At 49.4% G+C, this 26,745-nt stretch overlaps 2 protein-coding genes across 2 annotated transcripts in view; both read left to right on the top strand.

Annotated features, from left to right (window-relative positions):
• The window catches only part of KPNA6 (karyopherin subunit alpha 6), a 46,731-nt gene extending 42,662 nt beyond the window's left edge, over positions 1-4,069 (top strand). Inside the window, exons 12-14 of the mRNA XM_060140720.1 lie at positions 147-274; positions 1,300-1,478; positions 3,428-4,069. Of these exons, the coding sequence (XP_059996703.1) occupies positions 147-274; positions 1,300-1,478; positions 3,428-3,615 (495 nt within the window). The 3' untranslated portion in view covers positions 3,616-4,069. The remainder of the gene's footprint in view (positions 1-146; positions 275-1,299; positions 1,479-3,427) is intronic.
• A 4,822-nt stretch (positions 4,070-8,891) lies between these two features.
• Positions 8,892-24,532, top strand: TXLNA (taxilin alpha). The gene is made up of 11 exons (XM_060140718.1): positions 8,892-11,282; positions 11,822-12,031; positions 13,104-13,442; positions 14,756-14,847; positions 15,441-15,611; positions 17,014-17,208; positions 18,982-19,101; positions 19,337-19,411; positions 19,926-20,018; positions 20,334-20,429; positions 21,159-24,532. The coding sequence occupies exons 2-11, from the start codon at positions 11,854-11,856 to the stop codon at positions 21,483-21,485; spliced, it is 1,686 nt and encodes a 561-aa protein (XP_059996701.1). The 5' UTR covers positions 8,892-11,282; positions 11,822-11,853; the 3' UTR covers positions 21,486-24,532.
• Positions 24,533-26,745: the final 2,213 nt, after the last annotated feature.

Below are 26,745 nucleotides of genomic sequence, written 5' to 3'. Positions count from 1 at the left end.
TAGCGTCTTACCTATGTGAAAAGAACTTTGAGGAAGGGGAAGATGTCTTAATTTTAGCTGATTTGGGGTCTGGATTTGCTTATCCTTCTTGAAGTGACTTTCTTTCCTCCCCCACACCCCACTCTCCACCCCCCAATTCTTCTCAGGCTGTCATAGATGCAAATATCTTCCCTGTGTTGATTGAAATCCTTCAGAAAGCAGAGTTCCGTACAAGGAAAGAGGCAGCCTGGGCCATCACCAATGCCACATCAGGAGGAACCCCTGAACAAATCAGGTATCACAGTCCTTTCCCATTGTCTTGAGTGATATGTGTACTCTACCTCTTGGCTCAGTTTACATGTAACCTCTAAACTGCCTTTTCTGGGATAGGTCTGCCCCTGTCCAGTAGGGTTTAACTGGTAAGCTGCTAGAGTGTAGCATGGGAATCTGAAGTAGATTCCTATAAACCATGTACCTCTTTTCCCTCCTGGAGAATGGAAACTTACGACACAGACATCTCTCTCCTCTGCCTCTTTCTACCCTCAAGAGAATTTAAATCTATGTAATTCTCAATTATCCATACAAATGAAAGAGAACTATGCTATGGCTCATTCAGAGCAGCTTCTTTGGGAAATCATTTTTGGCAGTGATACTTGGGAGAAGCAAATAGGAAAGCTATTTCGTGCGAGGATGCTCTTTGATTTTGGTTTCCATTATCAACTTGAGTAGGAGTGATGGGAATTGGAGAAGTGCCTTGCCTTCAGCTTGTAGCTTAGGAAGGGGAATATATTCAGTATAAATAAAACCTTAGGAGAAAGGATAGCCACTGAGTGAAGCTTTTGAGGATACAGGGTTGTAAATGGCATTTTGGACAGGAAAAAGCATAAGTAAAGGTACAAAAATCAGAAACCTGGAGACCTTTACTGTTTGACTGGAATGTAATATTCTCGGAAGGGAATAATGAGAGGGGAAGCTAGAAAAGGTTAGGAGCCAGATTGTATTGTTGTGACTGTAGAGCTGGGACTACAGAAATTTTAGGCAGGGAAATGATGTGTTCAAAGTAGGTAATACTGCAGCAAGGAGACATGAGAGACAAAGAGGAGGAATCCATGGCAGCCTTCTACATGGAAATGAACTAAACCAGTAGCATTGGGAGGGTGATGAGTTTGAGATAAAGGATGGATGGTTATGAAAGCTCAGTCAGAGTGAATTGCTGAGAGCATCGATGTGTGTGAGGGAGACCTAGAGGCCCCATAGCACCTGCCTGGCACCTCCCTTGCCTTGTCTTAATTTAGAACTTACCTGGTCTCTGCCCCTCAGGTACCTGGTCTCCCTGGGCTGCATCAAACCCCTGTGCGACTTGCTGACTGTGATGGATTCAAAGATTGTGCAAGTCGCCCTCAATGGACTGGAGAACATCCTTCGGCTCGGAGAGCAAGAGGGCAAGCGCAGTGGCTCAGGGGTCAATCCCTACTGTGGCCTCATCGAGGAAGCCTATGGTAGGTGCCCTCTCCCCAACCTCACCTCTGCCGTAAGTAGGGAGAAACTCTGAAATAGTATACATATGTGAGGGTGTGTGTTTTGAGGGGGCCATCATTGAATGCAAGGTTTTATCCCACCAGTTCCATTTCCTCTGAGGAGCAGTAGATGAGTTCTGTTTCTGATAGGCTCTACCTAGTAAGTAGGTTATGGTACAGATGCAAAAATAAAGCTCCAGAATTGATAATAGAATCAGGAGCTGGAAGGCATGTGTTCAGCTGAGTTTTTAGCAGCAAGTTCTTTTCTTTCTTTTGTTTTGTTTTTCCATTACAGTTTATTACAAGATATTAAATACAGTTCCCTGTGCCATACAGGAGGTCCTTGTTGTTTATCTGTTTTGTTAATAGTAGTTTGTATCTGCTAATCCTAAACTCCTAATTTATCCCTCCCCACCCTTTCACCTTTGGTAACCGTAAGTTTGTTTTCTATGTCTGTGAGTCTTTTTTTGTTTTGTAAATAAGTTCATTTGTATCATTTTTTAGATTCCACATAAGTGATATCATATGATACTTGTCTTTTCTCTGTCTGACTTACTTCGCTTAGTTTGATAATGTCTAGGTCCATCCATGTTGCTGCAAATGGCATTATTTTATTCTACTATGGCTGAGTAATATTCCATTATATATATGCACCACATCTTTATCCATTCATCTGTTGATGGATACTCCAGTTGCTTCCATGTCTTGGCTATTGTAAATAGTGCTGCTATGAACACTGGGGTGTATGTATCTTTTCGAATTACAGTTTTCTCCAGATATATGCCCAGGAGTAGGATCGCTGGATCATATGGTAGCTCTATTTTTAGTTTTTTAAGAAACCTCCATAGTGGCTGCACCAGCTTACATTCCTACCAACAGTGTTGGAGGAGTCCCTTTTCTCCACACCCTCTCCAGCATTTATTATTTGTATACTTTATTTTTTTGGCTGCACCGCATGGCTTGCAGGATCTTAGTTCCCTGACCAGGGATCGAACCCAGGGCCCCGGTAGTGAGAACACTGAGTCCTAACCACTGGACCACCAGGGAACTCCCTTGTAGACTTTTTGATGATGGCCATTCTGACTGGTATACGGTGATACCTCATTGTAGTTTTGATTTGCATTTCTCTAATAATAGTGATGTTGAGCATCTTTTCACGTGCCTATTGGCCATCTGTATGTCTTCTTTAGAGAAATGTCTATTTAGTTTTCTGCTCTTTTTTTTAGGATTCTGTACACCTACAACACACATTTTTTTAAAATATTTATTTATTTATTATTATTTGTTTTTGGCTGCGCCGGGTCTTAGTTGCAGCATGCGGGATCTTTAGTTGCAGCATACAGACTCTTACTTGTGGCATGCATGCAGGAACTAGTTCCCTGACCAGGGGTCAAAACCGGGCCCCCTGCATTGGGAGCACGGAGTCTTACCCACTGGACCACCAGAGAAGTCCCTTCTGCCCATTTTTTTATTGGGTTGTTCGTTTTTTTGTTATTGACCTATACAAGCTGTTTGTATATTTTGGAAATTAAGCCCTCATCGGTCGCATCGGTTGCAAATATTTTCTCCCATTTTGCAGGTTGTCTTTTAGTTTTGTTTATGGTTTCCTTAGCAAGGTCTGTTAGTGCTGGATTGACTCATCACTCATCTCCAAGAGATTCAGAACAGTAATGGTTTGCCCAGGTTAAAAGCAGAATTGGGACTAGACTCTCCGGTTTATAACTGACATTTTGGTCTTTTTCCTTTGGTGTTATGTCATTTTAGGTAAAGATCTCGGCTCTCCTCTTTCAGATCAAAGAGAGATCTGATCATATTACTTGTGTTTATAAATGCTAACATAACTCAGGGAAGGAAAAAATAGATTGTTTCATGGACCCAGAGAAAAGCACTCAAAGTTTACTCTTCTCCTTCCTTTCTTCTTGCCACCATAGGCTTGGATAAAATTGAGTTTCTCCAGAGCCATGAGAACCAGGAGATCTACCAGAAGGCCTTTGACCTCATTGAGCACTACTTTGGCGTAGAAGATGATGATAGCAGCCTGGCTCCCCAAGTGGATGAAACGCAACAGCAGTTTATCTTCCAGCAGCCTGAGGCCCCCATGGAGGGCTTCCAGCTATAATGTCTGCCTCCGGGGAGGGGAGGGGATGGGAAGCACCACCAACCAGCGGAAAGGCAGCCCTCTGGTGGGCGGGAAACCAGCCCTCCCCACCATCAGCCACCACACACCTCTGCTGCCCTGGAAACTGTGCTCTTGACCTGCTCCGCCCCCTTCCCTGGAGGGAGCACCCTCTGGACAGACAGAACCATCTGAGGCTCACATTTGGGTTTTGTGACAAGAAGGGGACGTGTTGGGTTTTTCTTCCTTACACTAGATTTTGGCTGCACATATGTCTTTAACCCAGGAGCCCAGGGGTAGACAAAGGAGGACTGAGGTAATCAATTTTGCACCTTTTTTATTTTTTATTTTTTTTTCTTTAGTGGTGACTTCCTTCCGTTTTATCTTCCTTCATCCTTCCCAGTCCTCTGCCCTGATCTCTGTAACTCTTATCTTGGGTACTTGAGCAGATGGAATATTCCACAGGTCGGGGGTGGGAGGGGAGGGGAGAAATCCAAAACAAAGTGTTCTTGCTCGGACAGAATATTAATCTTGTATGCTTGGATTGCGTTATTTAATTTTTTTTCTTTTGCACATTTTTCTTGTATTACAATTGCTCTTTCCCAGAGCCATGAGTTCCTGGTTTTAGGAATCCCAGCTGCCAGCATTGTCTGGGACTAGAGGCTGAGGGGGAGGTCACCATGAGACAAAGGCCCCTCCCTCCCTTTAACCCCTTGCCCAGACCTCTTTAGTTTGGGAGATCCCCTTCACTCTCCTGGGGCATGTACACCAGTGGGAGTGAGGGGAGAGGAACACAGGCCTTCAGACGGGGCTTCCCATGTGTCGCTACTGATCCCATGTTTCCTACCCACCTTCCAGTGGTGCGACCCAACTTCATTTGTTTACTTGAAAATTCCCCTCAGAGTTGAGATGAACCTCTGAGGTAGCTGTATTTTCTCCTAAGCACGTGACAGAGGGCTGTGGTCCTTCCTTTCTCCTGAGGAGAAAGTCCTTGCTCTGGTGACCCATAAATTGCAGAGGAGGTTGGAGTGAGAGTGTCATGTATTGGGATAGCCAGTGGATCCCTGCCTTTGGCCTTTCTTCTTCTTCCTCTTCCGTAGTTGGATCATGTATATTTTATTTCCAAAGGAGAGAATGTCAAAAAAGTTCTGTATTTTTTTATATTCTATATATTACGTAGGTCAACCTTAATTGGCCTCAAGAGGAGGAACTGTCTCTGTAATTTCTGTAAGTAGGATACTGTGAGGAAGACCAAAAAGAGATGTGGAAGCTCTCTTGCTCAGGAAGCCTGACCTTGATCCTTCTCCTCTCTGCTTGGGTTCCGGGCCACCACCAGGGACCAACCCGTAGCTCTGGAACCTTTATATAGCAGGGCAGCCTGGTCTGATTGTCCTAGTACCTGAATGGAGGGAGCAAGGATGGCCCCAGGGCCCGGTGAAGTCTACCACTCTAGTCCTTACCACTGAGCATCCTGCTTACATCAGGAAACCCAGAAAGCAGTCTGCCTCCTCAGATTCAGTCTCAAACACCTTTGTCCACATAAGTTATCACAGGTGGCTGCCGTGTCTCCTATCCGAGATATTTAGCAGCCTCAGGACTTTTTTTGAGAGTGATTGATGTCTTCCCTGATTGGGATCCTTGTACATGGTTTGGATTTTACCCTTCCTGTGACAAATATAATCCTAATGCCTTTTCTTTCCCCTTTGAGTAGAGCTACTGCAGTGCCTCAATGGCTTGCCTGTGTGCTTCAATGGACTACATGTGATAGTAAAGCCCAGGTGTTGGGGGTGGGGTGGAGGAAGTTGCTGGCTAAGTGTAGGCCAGTGGTGGAGCTGAAGGCACAACCTGCGCTGTCCCTGCTTCCCCACAGAGGTCGGGCAGAGGTGCCCTGCTCCAAACTGTATTTTCCCTTCCCCAGGAACAATGCCATTCTTGCTCCCATTGCTACACATCCCCCTCTGGCTCAGGTGAAATCCATGCCACTCTGCTTACAGATAAAACATTCAGTTGTTTTTGGCCACTGGTCTTGAATTTGCCCTCTCTTTCCAGTGTTGAGATCCAACTCCAGAGGCATTTTCTGAGAAAAGTGGTTGCGGCTGGTGGCTATCACTGAAAAGTGACACCAGTGCTGTACTGCCTAAGTGAGTCAGATGCTGCTCTGCAGGTTGGGCATGATAACTACCAACCCCACTGTCCCAGGTAGGCAAGGCGCAGGACCCTCTTCACTTGGCCTGCCGACTCCATTACAAAACCATTTTCCTACAGTTCAAAAGAAAGCCACCCCCCACCCCTTGTCCAAAGGGCAGAGCATTTTATTTTAGTAAGATCTACTTTGTACATCTCTAGCAATAATTAAGTCCCTGACATTGGGACCAAATTCTTATTGTGAGACATACACATCCTGGCTTCCCCAGCTGTTCCTCCCAAATCTACTTTTGCTTCAGATCTGGGCCATGCACCAAAGAGAAGACTCTGTTGATCATGGGTTACTACTCGAAGCCTGTTTTCTACAAGGACTCCAAAGGCTGAAGTCTCCCAGGGCACGAGGACAAATTTCTCTTCAGATAAACATGGCCTCTAGGAGCTTTCCTTTGTTAGTGTCTTCCTCAGACTGTGCTTTCCCACTGTATTCCTCTGACCCCCTCTTCAGTCAACAGGTGAAGTTCTTCCAGCCCACAGAGGCAGTAACATCATCTTTTGTATCTCCTTCTCTCCTTTGGCCATCTTGGGAAGCAAAATATTTCTTTTTAGCCCAGGCTTGACAGCCACTCTTTGTGGGCAGTCCCCATCTGGACTCCAGACCCTGGCCTAGGTGAAGTCAGAGCTTTCTGACAGATTTCTGAATGGATGTTAAAGGGATGGAGGGGCTCCCCAACCTGCTGTAGGGAGTAGCCTGAGAAGACTTGTGTTTGGAATCTTAATACTTTGGCACATAGCAATGTCCATTTTAAGATCTCTGGTGGGTTGGAGATACTTAGGTGTGGATTAAGGGGACAAGGAGCCTTTTTCTTAGCTCAAGTGTTCAAATACTGTTTTGAACAGTGCCAGCTATTCTTTATTGCCAGCCCTTCTGGGCGTCCCACCCCCATGTCATCTTCTCTAGTATTAACAGGCTCTCTGGTCTTAGAAGCCTGCCTTCAGTTCTGAGCTATCCCCGCTGACTGACCGGCCATGGTATTGGCTGCAACCTTCTGTTAGAACCACATAGGTTCCACCCTCACCTGGCCAGCCTAGTTACTTGAGGCAGTGGGTACAAAAGACCCTTCCAAGTAACGTGTTGATGACTTTGTGTTCCTCCTTACCTAGAACCTTTAGATCTACTCCTGTTTTCTTTTCCCTGGAAGCCTCTTTCCAAGAGCCCTATTTAGAGCTGAACTGCACAGATTATAGCTGCTATACCACACTTAAGGAAGAGCGAAAGAAGGCTCTCAGGCACTGACCTTCATTTTCTCTTCAGCCAAACCAGGTTAATATGAAAACTCTAGCAGGATGAACTAGATTTCAATTTTCTCATGTCTGCCTGCCCTCCCCCTACACTGTACAATTACCCGTTTCCAGCAAAATAGAAGGGAAGGAGATGAACGCCTAGCAGTACTTCCCTCCTCCTCCCACAGGCCCTTCTTTGAAGGCCTCAGCTCATTTGTTCAGGCCATGTCTCTTCTCCCCAAGACTCACTCAGCTTGGTATCCATCATCTTGAATATTCCTCAGTAGATTCATCTTGTGGGCTTGGCTTCTGGATTCTCAATTGAAGGCAAGGAGCCAGATTCTCCAGGTCCTTGCAGGCACTACAGGGACCCATAGGGAGAAGAGGCTGGCTGGGGACCTCAGGATTGTGTGTGCCTGTCTGCCTCCCTGGCAGGCTGGGGAAGGGTGCAAGGCTCAGTGCACTGAACCATAGGAAAGCCTCACAACCAGTAGCAACATCTTCCGGGTAGGACTATCCTAGAAATAAGTGCATGTGAGACTGACAAATTGCTCAGAGTAGGTTTTTTCCATAGCCGTTTTAGGATTGCACATTTTAGACCAATCTTGTCCAGTGTTTTTTCTGTCTTAACTTTTGTATTTTTTTTGTTAAGCCAACAAGCTGAGAATTTGGCCCTGCGGGGATCCATGTGGTAGGCAATAGCTGCTCTTTGGCCAAGGCCTTCATAAAGGATTCAGTCATCCCATTGGCTGTTCCCTAGACCCACCCCCAGATGAAGACCATGGTAAGGGAAGAATTTTGAGGTCAGTACAAACCAAGTAAGTCTGTTAATTAAAGCTGTTTTCCTCTGAGAGGGCATTTTGCATCAGGCCTGGGCTACATGCAGAATCAAACCTGGCTGTGAATTAGAAGAGGCACCATTAAATTTGAGGCCCAGAACATCCCAGGAGAAAGATTTGTGTAGTGTGTGATAAAGGTCTTCAGTGTATTTGGGCGCACCTCACTACTTCTGGGCCAGCCTGACTGCTGATGTCCACATTAGCACATTCCTGAACCCCTCCGCTAAACTCTAGCCCTGCTCCCCTATGTAGGTCAGATGTTCGGCCTCTGGGTTTGGGAAGAGAAAACTCTGCCATGGTGACAATCCTCAGGCCCTGGATTTGGGTATTGGCTCTTTTAGCCAGATTTGTGGGAACTGCTTTTGATTGAACCACTAAAGAAGCAAAGGGGGTATGAGGTCCCAGTTACCCAGGACAGACCAGATATCCCTCAAAAACAGCTTGGGTTCCCAGCTATAGACCCTAGGAAGGTGAATCAAACCTTTTCCCTTACTAGTTTTTCTTTCCAAATTTATTTGCTTTTAAGAACTATAAACTCTGGCTATTGTTTTCCATGTTCTCAGGGCCCCTGGGTAGACAGACAAAGCTTGATGATTTCAGAGCAGATACAGGCCAAGAAACCATGGCATTGAGTGTGCTGAGTCCAGACAAATGATATTTATATACACATCCAAATTTGAAGAGAAAATGTATTTCTTTAGGTTTCAAACACTGTAATAGATATAAAGCAAAAATAAAAACCTGTTGCAAAGTTCTAAATCGTGTTCTTTGGAGTGATCCTAGACTGGATTTTTTGGAAGTCACTGAAGTGAGGGTGCTTAAACTTTTGACCTAACAGTGGAATTAAGAATTGTTACAGCCTGCTTCTGCTATAAAGAATTTTTGAAATCAGCTTTATTGAAACATAATTGACGTACAGTAAATGGCACATATTTAAAATGAACAACTGGTTAAGTGTTGACATATTTGCATCCATGAAACCATTACCACAGTCAAGAGAGTGAACATGTCCATCACCTCTAGAAGTTTGCACATGCCCCTTGGGAATCCCTCCTTTCTGCCTAACCCCCAGCAACCACTGATGGAAGCTCTGGCTCTCACTGTGGTTTAATTTGCATTTTCTAGAGTTTCTGTAAGATTTTCACATTTCATCACCACTCCACAGCCCTTTGAGCCCAAAGTAGTTCACAAACTCCTCACTTTGGTTTAAGATCAATTCCTAAAGCAGCGATTACAGACTAGCAGCCAAAAAGTTGATACAACCCAAAAAGGAGGGTTTTGGTTGGCTGACACAGTACGTTTTAAGTTTTAAATCGTTGCCAATATTAAAAGATGTGTCTATATTTTAAAAATATCTGGCACTCCTGGGCCTGAGTTTCTGCATGAAAACAACCTGCAAGAGCTCTATTACCCATCATCATCACCACCATTCCCAACCACCACTCCCAGAGGGCTCCCTTACTCTGGCAGGCGCTAATGTTGCCATTTTCTCTTACAGCAAAGAAGAAAGTAACTTTTTAACCCATGTTTCTATCAAATTTTCTTATTCCTTGCCTGTCTGTTCTCATTACCCAGCTGGCCCCTGGAGACCACCATTGACCCTTCCTGGTGCACCACTCCACCTCTCATCCCATGTGTACCTTGTTATATTATGTTCTTTATCTCTGCCTAGAACACCCTCTTCCTATGGAAATCCACGAAGGCCTGATTCATATGTTACCTCAAGAGATTTCCCACATGCTTTTCTGGAAATAATGAGGGCCTTGGTTTTGAGAGACTTGAATTCCAACGCTTTCTGAGCTTGAGTTCCACCTTTATACTGTTATACGAATATTGCCTCTCAGTGTTACCTGGTAGACACTGCCTAAGGGGTGGGAAAGAGCACTGCGCTGAAGTCTCTTCAACTAGGGGAAATATTTAACATCTTAAGAGCCCTAAAAAGATGCCCAATTTGCACAACAATTTAAAACATTCTCAGCCCCCAGACTGTTGCTAGGCTTTAGGACTAAAGTATTTAGCCAACAGTTCTTGAACGTTCAGGGAGTTGTAAGTAAATAATTTCAACACCTCATCACTAATGCTGTAATAGAACTCTGTCTAGACCCAGGGAGCTAGGACAGACTGCAGAGTACTGAAAAGGTTCTGAAGTGAACTTTGAGCTCAGTGGGCCTCAAAAGATTTTGTTTCACCAAGAAGGGAATTTTGGAAGGTAGAAAAGCACCTGCAAAAACCTGGGAAATCCTGGAGATAGTAAAAGTAGAGATGTAACAAAAAAGGCAGAGGGATTGGGCAGGATTGGCTGGAAACAGAAGCCAAACAAACCCTTTAGGCATTAAATTCCAGGCACATGGGTTGCTGGGCTTTATTCCATTATCTATAGACAAACAGAAAAAGAATTGTGATCTTACACTTGGAGAAAAGCTTGGCTTTTTTTCCCCTTTAGCTCCAGTGCAACTGGGACTTTGTAGAGGGTGGGCCAGTCAGAAAAGCCTCAGGAATCTGCTGAGGCCAAAGTCCCCCTTGCAGGGCCCCCTCAGCACCTTTCAGAGAGGGGCTCAAGCTGGTAATGAAGATGGAAAAATAAATTACTTTCCCAAGTTATTTTGATTCATCCTCAAGGAAAGCCTACGGTGGTGGTTGTTTCTTCTGAGTAAGGGACAGGGTAGTCCAGTAAAGATGGATGCCAGACTTCCTAGCTTTGAATCTGCTCTAATCATTCAATAGCGATGTGACCTTGGACAAGTTACCTAACCTTTGTCTTACAGTCCACAGCTATAAATTGGCAATAACAGTACAGTATTTACGAGGAACCGGGAAAGCTATTGTTCAAAAAACTATTAAAACCTTCTATTTGCATACGGAAATTGAAGCCCTGGGAGGGAAAAGAATACCGTCACATAGCAAATCAGTTAAGTTGGGACTGGAATACAGGCCTGATGCCCAGCCCAGTGTATTCTCTCCCTCGTCCTCAGGGTTCCTAGATAGTCGTAGATGTTCACAGCAGGAGGGACGGGGTGGTGGAGGCGTACCGGAAAAAGCAGCCAGGCGCAAGGCTCTGGGAGCTGAATCATAGCTCCTTCGAGACAGAAACGAGGCTGACAGGAGTATTTGTGCAGAATGACTGGCTCCTTTCGGACCTCCTGGGTCTGCGGCTCCGAGGACTAAAACCCTATTGCATCTTGGGAGTGGGGGTCAGCCCCGGTGCATGGAGGGAAGCGTAGTCCTTTCCCTTCCCAACTCACCCGCCTCGGAGGCCGCCTTCGCTTCATCTTTCCCAGCAAGCCTCGCGCGAGCGCCGGCTATTGATTGGCTGCGGCGCTAGCAGGAGGTTCTGCCGGCAGCAGTTATCCAGGGTTTCCGGTACGAGGGCAGAGCGGGCGAAGCCGTCAGGGCGTCGGCGGTGAGGTGCGTACAGCGTCGGCTAGGGGTACGAAGCGAGCAGAGGGTCTGTGGTCCCAGACGCTTCTGGCCGGTGCGAGGAATCGCGTGGATTCCGTGCTAGGGCTCGGGCCGGGGGGCAGGGCTGAGGCCTGTGCGCATGCGCGCGCCCGGCGCGCGCGGCTGGAGGGCGCGCGAGGCGTGGGTGGCTGCGCGCGGGTTTGAGGGGGGAGCGGCACGTGGGGCGTGGGGGGCGGGGAAGGACCGGGAATCCAGCGTCCCGCCACGTCAGTCCCGGGCCCTGAACGTATCCCGCGCGCGGCCTGTGGTGAGGGGACCGTGTTGTGCCGGGAAGTGGCTTCAGGAAAAAGGAGGCCGCTCCTCCCTCGCTCCTGGGCACACCAGGCGCCGGTGACGGACCGGAAACTGGGAGAACCGCTGGCTCCCTCCAGGGAAGGCCTGCCGGTTTGTTTCAAGAAGCTTTGCGCGCCCGGTGTTGGGATTTCTGATCCAGGCTGCGAAGAATTTTAAAGTCTGGAAAATAGCAAGTGTGTTTGTTTCTATAGGGTCTGCTCCTAACCTAACATTGCAAACCACAATGAAGAACCAAGACAAAAAGAATGGGGCTGCGAAGCAATCAGGCAACACTTCCAACCCAAAAAACACCCCGGGGCAACCGGAAGCTGGACCCGAGGGAGCCCAGGGGCGGCCCAGCCAGTCGGCTCCTGCGACAGAAGCTGAAGGTTCCACCATCCAGGCTCCAGGGAAGGCTGAGGGTGTGTGCCAGCTCTGCTTTTCCAGCGGGCAGGGGGAGGAGTTTGTGGTGCGCCGGTCCAGCTTCTGGAGTTAGAGGCCAAGGCCACTGTTTACCCAGCAAGGAGGAAATGTAGAATGAGAGGACAGCGCTGAGTCTGTGCAGTCCCCACTGGCTGCTGGGGAGTTGATAGAGGCTCCCACTCTAAGCACAGGGACAGAACTCTCTTGAGAGAAGGCTCTGACAGGATCAAGTTAGGTTGGCAGTCAAATGAGACACCCAACCAGCAAATCCAGGTTACAAACACGTCGTTCACCAGTGGGTAACTGCTGTTTATATTTGAGGCATTTCTGGGACTTTTTTTTCCCCACCAGAGAAGGAAGGATTTATTACTTGCAGCAAGTAAGGAGAACACTTGCTTTCCCAAAGCAGTGTCTCCTCTGGAACTTTTTTTTTTTTTTTTTTGGCGGCGCCAGCGGCTTGCAGTATCCTAGTTCCCCAACCAGGAACTCATGCCTCCTGCAGTGGAAGCATGGAGTCCTAACCACTGGACCTCCAGGGAATTCCCTGAAACTTTTTTTTTTTTTTTTTTTGTTTGCGGTACGCGGACCTCTCACTGTTGTGGCCTCTCCCGTTGCGGAGCACAGGCTCTGGACGCGCAGGCTCAGCGGCCATGGCTCACGAGCCTAGCCGCCCCGCGGCATGTGGGATCTTCCCGGACTGGGGCACGAACCCTTGTCCCCTGCATCGGCAGGCAGACTCTCAACCACTGCACCACCAAGGAAGCCCCCTGAAACTTTTTTAATGGCAAGAGGTGACATTGGCGGGGAGGAGAAAGGGATGGACTGGACGTACAGTTCCTGCTACATGATGCCACCCCTGTGTGTTGGATGGTCTACTTACTTGATTTCTTTTATACCCACAACAAGCGTGGTTGGGCAGTAGTGAGAAATAGTTACATCGTTTTACAGGGAAATAAACTGAGCCTTAGAGAAGTTAGGCAACCCAAACCAGTACGTTTGGGCCTGAAAACTCCCAACCAGTGGCATAACCATCTTATTTCTCTCTCTGCCCCTCATCCTCTCCTGCTGAAGGAGCACAAGCCAAAACTGCTCAGTCTGGGGCCCTCCAGGATGTCTCTGAGGAGCTGAGCCGCCAGCTGGAAGACATCCTCAGTACATACTGTGTTGACAACAGTCAGGGGGGCCCAGGCGAGGATGGGGCACAGGGTGAGCCTGTTGAACCCGAAGATGCAGAGAAGTCCAGGACCTATGCCTCGAGGAATGGGGAGCCCGAGCCAGAGACCCCAGTAGTCAATGGTGAGAAAGAGACTTCCAAGGGGGAGCCGGGCACAGACGAGAGCCGGGCAAGTGACGAGGTCGTGGACCGAGACCACCGAAGGCCACAGGAGAAGAAGAAAGCCAAGGGTCTGGGTGAGCAGAGGGCAGCTGCTTGTGAGGCTGGTGAGGGGGGGAATTTGGACCTGACATCCTGGGCTAGCCTGCTCTGCCAGGATTCAGAGGAAACCCTACTTCCAGAACTGTCAAACTACGTCGTTTAATCAAAGCCGGGACAGTGGTGCCATAGATAGAGGTGTACAGGTTGTTCACTGCACAAGGGCTTCTGGCCTTGGGAGCAAGCAGGAACCGAAGTCCAGCCTGCTCTCTTTGAGAGATGGAAAGCAGGAGTCCTGAGTTGGCAGTCTGTGCCCGCCAGCACCATTTCTAATTTGCTGTGTGACCTTGGGCAAGACGTTTCTCCTCTCTGGTCCTTAGTTTTCACTCCTCTGCACAGTAAGAGAATTAGACTAGACCAGGGTTGAAAATTCAAATAAACCAAGCTAGCCAGAGGGCCCCATGAGACCAAGAGAATGCCCCCTTTATCCAAAAGCTTGACTGCCACCTGGTCCCAGTGAGTTGATAGCATGTAAAAATTATAGCTGGCTTTTTTTTTTTTTTAAGCCAGAAATCTAGAGTTACTATGTGAAATCTCTAGATTTTAATAGTTGGCAACTAATAGGATAGGAGCCAAACAGAACCCATCTGTGGGTTGGATTTGTTTTGGCCTGTGTGCCCATGATTTGCATTCTCTGCATTGATCTCTCAGAGCCTCCCAGGGTTGACACTTAAGGAGCCTGGCACAGTGCTATGTACGGTGGCCCTCTCTTTGACTCAGTCACAGGCATGGGGGAGTCACTTGGGTGGGGATGGAGGGTTAGTGTGTGTCAGAGAATCAAAGGTGGTATTACACCCATGTCTTAGTCGCTACTCCCCCACCCCCCCTACCTGTTGCCCTAATTTAAAGGGTTTTTTTTTTAGTTATTTTAATCTTAGGATCAAATATTGAAAGCTATATTTATTAATTGGGGAGGATAGTCATTTTAAAGTGCACTCTTGTCTGCCTCTGTTGACTGGAGTGCAGTGTTCTTAAGGAGACCTGTTCCTTTTGCATCCTTCCTCTTTCAGAAGGGCCTTCCTTGCATTGAAACAGCACTGACTTCGCAGGTGGGACACCTTTCTTTCACCTGTAGGTAGAGTAGGCAGTTTTCTTTCTCCCATTCGTGGTGCTCACCACGGGGATTTGACAGAGACTCAGTCATTCATTTAATTAGTATTTATTGAGCATGTCATCTGTGATGGGTGCTGGAGAATAGGGGAGGGCTACCTTAAGGCAGAAGAGTGGGCCCAGACCTGAAGGGGGGCCCCCAGAGAAGGGGGTACATGCCTTTGCTCCCTGTGCTTTGCAGGAAAGGAGATCACGTTACTGATGCAGACGTTGAACACGCTGAGTACCCCAGAGGAGAAGCTCGCGGCTCTGTGCAAGAAGTATGCTGAGCTGGTCAGTTCTCCCCATTCTCCTCGTACCCTCCCTGCCCTGGGAGGTCAGCACATTTTTAATTACTCTGAGTCGCATTGTATTTCTCCTGTACAGTGCCGAATAGGCTCATGGGAGGGGACCTGAGCTGAGAGAGGACAGGGTCTGAGGAAGAGGTGAGGGTCTGTGAAGCCAGGGAGCCAGAAGGATTATCTGTCGATAATGAAAAGGCCACCTTGACTCTAGGAATCATGTTGAGGAGAGAAATGGTGAACCAGGGTCTGTTGCTGAGTATAAGGAGGTGGGTAGCAGGTGGGCTCATCTGAGGGCATGGGTGTCCCGAGAGTTGGGGGAGTGTCATGGTCTGAGAGTCTTGCGAGCTTTGAATCTGCAGTCAAAGCTCAGAGAGAAACTGGCATCTGCTGGCTGTGCCCCTCTGCTTGTTCTTAGCGTCCATTTCTGTATCCTTGAGCTGGGGCCCTTGGGGTTATTGGGGGGCAGTGTGTGAAGCACCCTCATAGTGTCCGGCCTGAGCTGTGGTGGCTGGAGTCGGGTCAGCTCAGGAGACCCTGGGTCCCCACGGGGCTCTTACCTGCCGTCCCCATCCCCATTCCCAGCTGGAGGAGCACCGGAACTCCCAGAAGCAGATGAAGCTCCTGCAGAAGAAGCAGAGCCAGCTGGTACAGGAGAAGGACCACCTGCGTGGCGAGCACAGCAAGGCTGTCCTGGCCCGCAGCAAGCTCGAGAGCCTGTGCCGAGAGCTACAGCGCCACAACCGTTCCCTCAAGGTGGGCCAGCCGCTTTCCCTGACCTCACTTGTCTTTGGTGGCTTTCCCCCTAAAAGCAGCACAGGCTTTCGGCATAGAAAGAGATTTCCCCAATGATGCCGTACTTTAGAGAGCTACTTGTAACCACTTGACATGCACTTGTATTAGATGAGATAAAGGCTAAGGTGTTGAAGGAACCTGGATGCAGGGCTTTAGGTTTCTCCATCCCATAGCAGTCCCAGGTGAGCAGCTGGAGGGTGGAGAGGGTCATCAGTCTGGAGTGCTGGGGCCTTTCTCCAACCTCTGCTTCTCCTAGGGTTGGGTCAGTCTGGTTAAGGCCTGGTCATTACTGTGATCTCCAGATAGCTTTTGTATATATATCCTTTATATTTCTTTAAAAATTTGCATCAGTAAATATATTTTGCAACTTGTTTTTCTCAATTGTATTTTATTTTTTAAAGCATTACAAATTTAATATAAATGTGATGTAAAAGATACAAAGGTGACAAAAGTCTAACAAATCAAAGGTAATTGTTACCCACCCTCCTTGACCCTGGTCCCGGTCCCAGCAGAAACTAATGGGAAGTAAACCTACTTATATGTAAGTCTAAGTGCAGCCTTCTGACTTTCCTGTCTACATATAAAAGCTTACGTAAAGTATTTTTAATGAAATTATTATACATGTATTGTTTCATAGCCTATTCCATTTTCTCACTTTACACAATGCCTTATCTTTCCCTAGCAGTTTTATAAGCCTCTCTCATTCTTTTTAACAGCATCATTGTATGGATATGCTGCATCTGATCAGTACCCTAGTTAATGTGTTTTGTGTCGTTTCCAATTTTTCACTGTTTCATGTATAGAGCTACAGTGAAAATTCTTGTTATATATATCCCTGGCTAATTACATGGAATTTATCCATAGGATAAATCTCAGAAGTGGAATGTCTGGGTCGAAGAATATGCAAATTTTAATAGATTTTGCCAGATTGCCTTCCCACCAACAGTGTCTGAGTGCCTAATTCTGCACAGCCCTGCCAACCCTGGGAATTACTCAATTTTAACTACTTGGTCAGGGGAGAGGGGGTGGGTCAGAGATAGAAGCACATTAAACTGAGACAAATAGGTCTTCCAAATCCTGTTCTGAGGCCTGGAAGAGTAGGCCTCAGGAAATCCAGATTTCTTTAGAAAGGCACTTACGTGTATGCCTGCATTTTTCTAGGGAGTCTCTGGCTCGATGTCACCCGATATACAGAGGGGTCCATTAGGAGCCCCCATTGCATGACCTCTTGGATCCTGGCTACTCCTCACTTGGAAAGCAGGGAGGGCTACTGGGAGAGAACATACCTGAACTGGTGGGGGAGCCCTGTGAGTCTGGCCAGGGGACAGTGGATGATGGAGCTGGGGCTGACTTCTCTGCCCAGGAAGAAGGCGTGCAGCGGGCCCGGGAGGAGGAGGAGAAACGCAAGGAGGTGACCTCGCACTTCCAGGTGACACTGAATGACATCCAGCTGCAGATGGAACAGCACAATGAGCGCAATTCCAAGCTGCGCCAGGAGAACGTGGAGCTGGCTGAGAGGCTCAAGAAGCTGATTGAGCAGTACGAGCTACGGGAGGAGGTGAGGGGTCGCCAGGGGACTGTGGGTTCTGGGTGGATGCCGGTGCCAGGCAGCGCTTTCTAGGCTTCATCCCGTCCCCCATTCTCCCTCCTTTCCTCGGGAGGGGAGTGATGTTGTACATCCTCATGTAGATGAGAGCTGAGGTGTTGAGAAGAGACTCGCCTGTGGCCACACAATCGCGGGTCCACAGCACCTCGTCCTAAACAGTAGGGCCAGGTGTCTTTTGGAATTAGAACTGTCCACGTTTTAGACTAGAGTTATGTTCATGGACTGGGTATTACGTAGCACCCCCAGCAGGGCCGTGTGGCAGCACCCCCAAATCAGACATGTTAATGCTTATGCAATAAAACTTCTGAGTATTCTCGCCTAGGTTTATAATTAACCTTACAATGCTTATTAGCCTTACAAGTTTATCTGCTTGGTTAGGGCAATTTCAGTTTTCAGAGTATTTTAGAATTTGAGGAGCTGGAACTGTGTTCAGTGATCGACTCTAGGGGCTGTGTCCTCTGATTACTTGCTGCTCTGCTGCCCTTGCCACTTGAAAGGGCAGGATATCACTCCCTTGGCTGGTGTTGGTTGCTGCCCCAGGCGCTCAGATCCCTCTCTTTGGGTCCCCACACGCCAGTCACTTGGCGTTCTGGGCTTCTGTTTCTTAAATGTTGTGAACAGGGAGATTGGCAGCTACCTTACAGGGCTGGACCAGGCCCCTTCCTAGACCGTGGGGTGTGGTGGTGGGTGTGGTGGTGGGTGGGATGGGCAAGACCCTGCCCTCTTGGGCTCACAGTCCAGTGTAGTGATCACGTGTGCAGGGCCTGGAGGGGCCTTCCCTGACCCACCTCTTTTCCTGTGCTTCATCCTCTGGGATGAAGGCTGGTTTGAGAGGAGTTGGTTTGGTTCTTGTCCCTCAGCACTGAGAGACATGGAGGCTTCCTGAGCCACCAGAGTGAGGCACCTACTTCAAGCAGCTGAGGCCCCTCTTCGTCTTCCCTCTCCTTTCCCCCTGGTTCTCCCTGTGGGAGTGGAGGTGCACCCCGTCCCCAGTCAGATTCAGGCACTCCCATCCTGCCCCACAAGCCTCCCAACCGTAGATCACAGGTGACTGAAATTCATCATGTCTCAAACTAGACGTGTCTCGAAGCCACGTTTTCTTCCCCCATCCAAAAAATATATCGCATTCTCCACCTCCCTGTTTTCAGTTGCTTTGACCTTTGAAGTAGCACTCACGTTCATCACCACCTCTCCATCACTGTTTTCTCACCTGGTTCCAGTTCCCGGGGCTCCTCCAGCAGTCAGGACAGCCATTCCTTGGGATCCACACATCTGATCTTCACCTACAGATACAGCAGATCCCTGCCAACTGAGCTAAGCTGTTATGTTGGTAGAGAAGTCGTGTTTGCCCTTTCTTCTCATTTACAAGGGAGTTGGGCTCCAGAAGTAAGGGTTCTCAGTCCAATGGAGTACGTAATCTTTCTTAAGGCTAGAGATTGGAGTATTTTTATTACTTGGCTTCCTGGGAGCTGATCTCATCCTTAAACCCCTGTGCTCACTCTAGAGTGACTCAGTGGGAAAGACACAAGGTGAGGTTGGGCAGTAGACCTTCCAGGGACTTGGGTCCCACATCCTGTGGGACACGTGGGAGTCCAACATGTCAGACTGAGGTGGTAGGCTGGCAGTGCCCTGGTCTCTGCACATGGGGCATCCCTGCAGCCCCTGGGTCTCCCTGAGAAAGGGAGCTCCTGACAGATGGACCCCTCTCATGATGCTTTCCTGCAGCACATTGACAAAGTCTTCAAACACAAGGACCTACAGCAGCAGCTGGTGGACGCCAAGCTCCAGCAGGCCCAGGAGATGCTGAAGGAGGCAGAGGAGAGGCACCAGCGGGAGAAGGATTTTGTGAGGCTCAGGCCCCAGGGGTGGGGGTCTGGGAGGAGGCAGGTTGGGTTCTGGCTCAGCTTATAGTCAAGTTTGTACGGGAGAGGTTGCTGTCTGGTCAGACCAGGGCACTGCTTCCTCAGACACCAGTCTGAGAGCAGGAAGCCTTGATGGGTTATGGTGCGTGCGGCGAAGAAAATCCAGACGTAGCCTCTGGGGGCTTCTGATGGAATCTGGGGTCCTGTCTCGGAAATAGCTCCTCAAAGAGGCTGTGGAGTCGCAGAGGATGTGCGAGCTGATGAAGCAGCAGGAGACCCACCTGAAACAGCAGGTGAGACTGTATAGCCTCCCCCTGTGCCTTCGTGGTCCCCACGCTGAGCCCCATCCTGTGGGGAGGGAAATGGAACCCTCATTCTAGGACCACCTTGACTCCTGTGTGACCTTCCTAAGACTTTGTTCTCCCCGGACCCTCCCAGCACCTGTGTGGTGGTGACCAGGTGGCTAGGTGAGCTCGAAGTACTCGGCTCCTAGTCAGAATTGTTGTGCTGCTGTTGAGGAGGTGGGGACGGAATGGGTGATTTCAGTTACATTAGTTAGACTTCATTCTGGAAGAAAAGTTTGAAAACAAACATAAAAGAAAATACAAGTCACCCCCAAATCCTACTTTTTAGGCTTAACATTTTAGATTATATCCTTCCAAATATATGGTTTTTGTTTTGTTTTAAAGAAAACTGGTATCTCAAGAGAGTTGTTGGGTCAGAGGGCCAAGGGTGAGTCTGAGTGTGTTGACCAGAAGTGCCCTCCAGAGAAACCCAGTCTTACCTGTGGGCTTCTTTCTCACCCAGCTTGCCCTATACACGGAGAAGTTTGAAGAGTTCCAGAACACTCTTTCCAAAAGCAGTGAGGTGTTCACCACGTTCAAACAAGAGATGGAAAAGGTAACAGTGGTCCAGACTGGGTGTGGCTGCAGGGGCATAAGCAGCTTCATTCAGAGTTGAACACTGGGCCTGCCTTCAGGAAGCCCCCTCCCTGGAGTGCTTCACGGGGAGCTGTTTACAGTAATAGTGTGATTGAGACCATAAGTAGGGTCTGGGTGGGCTGTATTTAACTGGAGACACCCTGGGGTGGCACAGAGGGCACTGACTGCGCCCAGTAATACCTTGCCCCCTTGGGATCGTTCCCCACTTTGGAGACACAGATGCACAGACAGCCTGGACCCCTGACCATTTCCTTTTATGTGTCACATAACCCAGATGACTAAGAAGATCAAGAAGCTGGAAAAAGAAACCACCATGTACCGGTCCCGGTGGGAGAGCAGCAACAAGGCCTTGCTTGAGATGGCCGAGGAGGTGGGCTGAGTGTGACCTGCATCTGGGCTGGGGGTGTGCGGCTCTTGAGTACTGGGCCCTTTCCTGTACATTGTACCGAGAAGTGATGCAGCTGCCATGAGGTGGAGCTGGGATTCACATACATGTCCATCCAAGTCCAGAGGCACTGTCGGCTGTCTCCCCGAGGGAGGTGGTGAGCTTAGTGATAGGTCTGTAGGGGAAGCAAAGAGAGCAGATGGAAGAAAGGAGGAAAGGAGCAGAAAAAACAAGGGGTGCCAGTGATGCGCATAGCTTGCATGCAGCTGCAGAGCTGCCCAGATAATTTGATTTTGTGGCTTGAGATGTAGGAGGAGAAAATAACTAATTGACAGAGAGGCTGCTGTGTGCCAGACCCTGCTGAGTGTTCAGATGTGCCGGTTCATTGAGCTCTCTTGAGATCTGTGAGGGTGACATTAGCAGTCCAGTATAACAGATGAGGCAGTAGGCTCAAAAGCCAAGTACTTTGCTAAGGCCATCTGGTGGATAAACAGAGGAATCCATTGTCTCCAAGCCATGCCCCTTCTCTACACCACACTGCCCCCAACCGACAGCCAAGTCTCAGCATAAACCAGGGCTGTTTACTTGAAAGCGGCCAGCTTTTTTACTCTGATCGGTGCCCAGCGTTGTTAAAGTGTGAATGTTTTCTACTAAGTGGCAGTGTTGGGTGGGGCGTTGATGACATGGAACTGAAGGCCCTATGTCTCTCCCTAGAAAACACTCCGGGACAAAGAGCTGGAGGGCCTGCAGGTCAAAATACAGCGGCTGGAGAAGCTGTGTCGGGCACTGCAGTCAGAGCGCAATGACCTGAACAAGAGGGTGCAGGACCTAAGTGCTGGGGGCCAGGCTCCCCTCACTGACAGCGGCCCTGAGCGAAGGCCAGAGGCTGCCAATACCTCCAAGGAACAGGGTGGCGAGGGGCCCAGGGTCCAAGCACCTAGCTCCCCAAGGGTCACAGAAGCTCCTTGCTGCCCCGGAGCACCGAGCATGGAAGCATCAGGCCAAACTGGGCCCCAGGAACCCGCCTCCATCACTGCCTAGGGAGCTGGGAAGGGAGCGAGCAGCCCAGCCAGGCCTGGCCCATGTGAGGCTCCCGCCGCTGAGGCCCAGGGTGCTGTGACCTGGCTGCCATCTGACTCTTTGCAGTTTTGGATTTTGTGGGTCAGTTTTACGTACATATGGCATATGTGCAAGGCCTCATACATTTATATCTGTAAGTGTAAAACGGGCTTGCATCAGAGGTGGGGGTGTGTACAGATGAAGTCAGTGGCTCTTCTGTGAGCTGAAGAGTCTTAAAGCGGAGTTGTCGTCTGTGGCTGCCGTCACAGTAAGTTGGCAGGAGAAGTGATTTGAGCGTTTCCCTGCCCAATTTGAGGCTCAGCCCCTCCCTCCCTGCTACCTTCAGGGCTCATGACAGGTGACACACCCAGGCCATGACTGTGTTCTCCTGTTAGTGGGACTTGGGCAGCTCTGGCTCTCCTAGCTCTCCTGGAAGCTCCTTTGCTTCTCTTAATCTGGAAAAGGGGTCGCCAGGCAGAGCATTGACAAGGCACTCAGAGCCAGTGATTAGACTGCTTCCCTACCTAGGACAAGGGACCTGGAGCATGTTCTGTGCGGGATGATGTGCTGGTAGGGAGCCCCTCAGCTTCCCCTGCGCTCCGGTAGTGCCAGGACCAGGCCAATGATGCTTCGCAGTAGCCTTATCATTCACAGGTGCCTCTGTAGCCTGCACAAATGATTGACGAGATCACCAAAAGGATTCTTTCTGAAGGTTTTTGGGTTTTGTTCTGTTTGCCTTGGTTTTGTTTCGGTTTTGCACATGACAGTGTTTGTTTTGAGGATCTTCTGAGGAAGAAGGGGTGCTATGGTGGTGGTGCCTGGGTTCCTGGCCTCCAGTGCCCCACCCCCTCACCACCCCACCTGGCACCTTTGCCATGTTGGTGCTCAGGATTCCTGCTTGATGAAGTCAGATTGTTTGTTTATAGTGAGAGAAAGGAAAGGGCTTCTGATGGCTTTGTCACAAGCTTACAATCCTGGGAGGCCACTGCTGATGCCACCACCACTGTCTCCATGCAGCAGTTGCCGGGCCCCGGGTCCAGCTGTCCCTTTGGCCTCATGAGTCTGTTTCTGCTTCCTGCACCCACACCACCAATGTGCATTCTTTTGAGGTTTGCCGTGATTTTGTTGCCCAAGTAGTAAGAGCTGTGATATGTCCCCCTTGACATCCCATTTCTTCCTGTGTGGGAGCCCCCAGCTCTTATGTGACAGCTAATGGGTAAGAATGCGACTCAGTCATTGACTGAGCCCCAGAAGTCCACAGAATGGTTGCAGGTAGTTGTGTGTGTTTTCCTCTCTAGCTCCACCACTCCCACCCCTCATACATGCTACTCTATACTCTGAAAGTCCTGCTGGTGGCAAACTTGCCAGTGTATTAGTCAATCTTTGTACAGAACAATGTTCTGGAACAGCAGAATGAGTCTTGGGTCAGGAAGCAGGGCTACGCTGCGTTTGGGGTCCTATAACCCCATCTCCAGCTGGGCCTCAGCTTCAGTATAGCTGAGGGAGCCACAGACCAAGATGGATCGGAGGGTTGAGTTTTTGCTTCTTGCTGTATTTCCTTGAAGTTAATTCATTATCTTATAAGTCCCTTCATCTTCCACAAATAGCCCGCTCTTTTCAGCCCTTAACTTAAATCCCTCAGATAATTAGGTTCATGAAGAGTGCTAAGTACTCCTGAATTATGTTAGGACTTAGACCAGAGATGGCAAATGAATGGCACAGCATTTCCCCTCTTCCCCCCATGGTAGGTACCACTAATCTGCTTCGGAGTATTCCCTGCTAAATCCCTGGTATATCATTTCTCAAGATTCCCCCAGCAACCAGTATGAGTGTTGAGACCTATTTGCCATCCCTGGCTGAGCTACTGCTCTGCTGAGGAACGTAAGAGCTGCCAACCCCATACGGGGTTTGCTGAGCTAAGGAAGTACAGAGAAGAGACAGAAGTTTCTGCCTGCCCCCTTCAAAGCAAGCAGGAAGGCCTGCAGTGACCCACATGATTGCCTGCCCCACTTCAGCTACCTCTTAAAGCCCATAGTGTTGGTGGGGAGGGGACTGTTGGAGCCCAGTGTGGTGTGGGGAATTACAGCCCTCGGAAACCAAGTCTAGCTGCTGAGGATCTACAGTGAGCAAGGTGGCCCCAGCTGTGCAGGGTAGAGCCTCTGCTCTCACCTCCAGCCGCCTGTCTCTAGGCATCCAGGCCAGGCTATAATTGGGGACCGCATTCTTCTTCCTGTTCGTTGACCAAATCTTAACCGATCACTGCAGCTGCTCTGCTTGCTCTGCTTCCCAAAGTCAGCCCAGGTTTCTGGGTGCTGCCCATACCGGCCAGGGTCCTGGGCCAGATGAAGAGGTGACCTATCCATGAGTGAAGACCAGTTCCTTCTTCCCTGGGGCAGGTCTCATGCCCATGACCTCAGTTTTAGGACCAAGAGCTGTGTTGGTTTCCTAGATTGCTAGTTTTTCCTCCAGGGGACCACAGCAGGTGAGGCTCTGCTGACAGTAATTTGTGCTCAGGGTCTTGTCCAGCTGAGAGCTTCATGTACACCAGATTCTGAGAGGTGTCAGCAGCACTTTTAAAAAATTTTGTTTTCCGTGAGGTTTTTGGACCATGGGCTGCGCTCAGGCACTTTCTATAAGAGAATGTTATGTCTGTAAAAATGGTTATTTCCCCTCCTCCACCCCCACCCTGGTGGCCCTTCGGAGTGCTGACCAAAAGGCCAGTGGAGCTGCCCTGGTGTCTATGGGGGAGGGCCGAGGCCTGCTGAGTTGGTTCTCCAGCTGCTGCTCCAGCCCTCCCACCTTGCACAGCACAGAGGAGGTCATCCTAGGGACATCCAGGCACCCGCCTGGGGGAAGGGTGCTGCCTTCTGTCCCTGTAACTGCTTCCCTTATGGCCCAACCTGGCTGTCCAGATTTGTTTGAAGCTGTGCTGACGGCCTTTTTTTGTCTCTGTTTGGTATTCACAACAGCCAGGGACTTGATTTTGATGTATTTTAAAACCACATTAAATAAAGAGTCTGTTGCCTTAACTTTTTTCTCTCCTGACCTTCGTGGTCATTTGCTGCTTTTGGGTCCATCCAGCCACACTGATGTGTCCACATCTGCTACGAAGTCTCTGGCTCTGCCTTCCAACAGTCACCGCAGGCTCAGGACACTAGCAAATACACTTCAGCTGCCTGAGTGGAGCCCTTGGCAAAGTTGGTGTGATGCTCATCATATATATATGATTTTTCTCAATCAAAAGTTGTCCCTGTCAAAAAAAGAATTGTCCTTGTTCCCTGAGGGTTTACAGGCTAGTGACGGGGAAAGGTGGTTTTAGATACAGAAAGGTTGGTTGTGATATGGGAGCATGGGAGAGGTCCTGTTCCCTTCAGCAAGGGGATAGAATTGGATCCTGGAAGGTCCTTAGGACCCAAAGGGCAAGTGGAAGTTTGCATTTAGTGAGGAAGTGGTTGACAATGCAGGTGCACAGGAGGTTGGTGGGAGATGAGGCAGGGGCCAAATCACGAGCCTGTGTGCCAGGTTAAGGAATTCGTGCTAGATCCAGGAGACACGGGCAACCGCCTAAGTTGTTTAGATAGGAAATCGGTCGAGTCCATGAGGAAGACAAAAAGCAAGGAGACCAGAGAGTTGGGCATAGGCCAATGGGGGCCCAAATTAAGATGAGGGGACACTGTCATCACTGCCACTGGGGGCTGTCTGCCATGCATAGCATCCTTTTGGCACTGGCCCACCCAAGGGAATACACAGGAACCCCCAGGTTCCTTTGATTCCTTTCCTTGTCATTCCATGACAAGACCCAAACTGCACGTAGTCCTTAAGAATGGGCTGTTTCTAACTCCTGTTCACCCACCCCAAGGCTAGGTGTAAAAGTTGAGACTCCTATAAGGGAGACATCCTACTGGTGGCCTCACCCAGCACCCTGTTCTCTGCCCTCCCTGGGCTGATCTGGCTCAAAGGATTATATATGAATGCCCCCCAAATGGCAGAGGCAAACTGCCTTTCCCTCCAGGCCTCCACAGGCAGACATTTCCACGCTGGCTGTGACAACCCCCACAAAACCTCTGCCCCTTCAGGCCAGGATCCTAATGGGTTGATATGTTTCTGTGCCGGCCACATGGGTTGGTTCCAGTTAAATATTCTTTGGAGGGGGGAGGGGGTCCAGGGAGACTGCCACAATTCTTGGAGCTCCAGATTAAAGCAGCTCTGAGAATAACTTCACCCTAGAGGTGCTCCTGGACTCTCTGCCACTTTCCTGGAGGAGCCTTTGTGCCACTCTCTAGCAGCCCTGGTAGGGGAGGAGAGGGACTTCCAGCTGTCCCCTCTGCCTACCTACGCAGACCCCTCCCTCAGACCCCTGGTTGTGGAAGTCCCAAAGTAATGTCTCCCCTTCTGGAGCAGTCTAGGTGTTGGAAGCATCTGGGAAAGAGCCCTGTTCAGGTGCCTTTGGAAAGAGTGCCCAGCCCTCTGGAACTCGGGGAGACCCTGGCCCAGGGAGGCTCTGCTCCTGCCCAGTGGGAGGGGAAGGTAGGTAGGGTCACTGTGCGCTGGCCCCGGGGCAGTTATCTGAGACTACAGGGCAGCCTCCTGTTGCATCAGATGCTTCTCTGGGGACCTGAGCTGGGAGCCTCTGCCAGGTCTTTTGTTAGCTGCCCCATTGGTCTGGCCTCCTGGGGCGGCACCAGCAGCGCTGGGTCAGCCTCCCATCAGGCACGTAAGTTTCCCCTCTGGGGGCTGGTGTCAAGCGCTGGGTAATCACACTGGTTTTGCTCTAACCTGATGCTCCCCACACGTGGCCCCTAGGCCTGGGTGTGGGGAGAGGGTAGGCTTGGTCTTGTCATTTCATGAGTGACTGAATACAGCCCTCACCACCTACCAGCAAAGAGTGTCTGCGTGCTGTGGGGGAATGGTGTTACCTCAGAAGACTACTGTTGGGACTTCCATGGTGGTTCAGCGGCTCCCAGCGTGGGGGGCCCGGGTTTGATCTGTAATCAGGGAACTAGATCCCATGTGACACAACTAGAGTTTGCATACCGCAACTGAAAATCCCGCATGTCGCAATGAAGACCGGGTGCAGCCAAATAAATAAATATATTTTTTAAAAAAGACTTGTTGACTTTCAGTAAAATGACTACCTTCCTTCAGGGTTGTTAGGAGGATTAAATGTACGTAAAATGCTTAATAGGGGACCGGGACTCACTTGAAAGATGGTTGTCTTCTCTTGCAGTTTCTTCCTGCTGCT

This window comes from Lagenorhynchus albirostris, chromosome 2 (assembly GCF_949774975.1).
Source record: "Lagenorhynchus albirostris chromosome 2, mLagAlb1.1, whole genome shotgun sequence".
Taxonomy (NCBI): domain Eukaryota; kingdom Metazoa; phylum Chordata; class Mammalia; order Artiodactyla; family Delphinidae; genus Lagenorhynchus; species Lagenorhynchus albirostris.
Note: the sequence above shows the minus strand (reverse complement) of the source record. Positions and strands in the feature narration are given on the sequence as shown.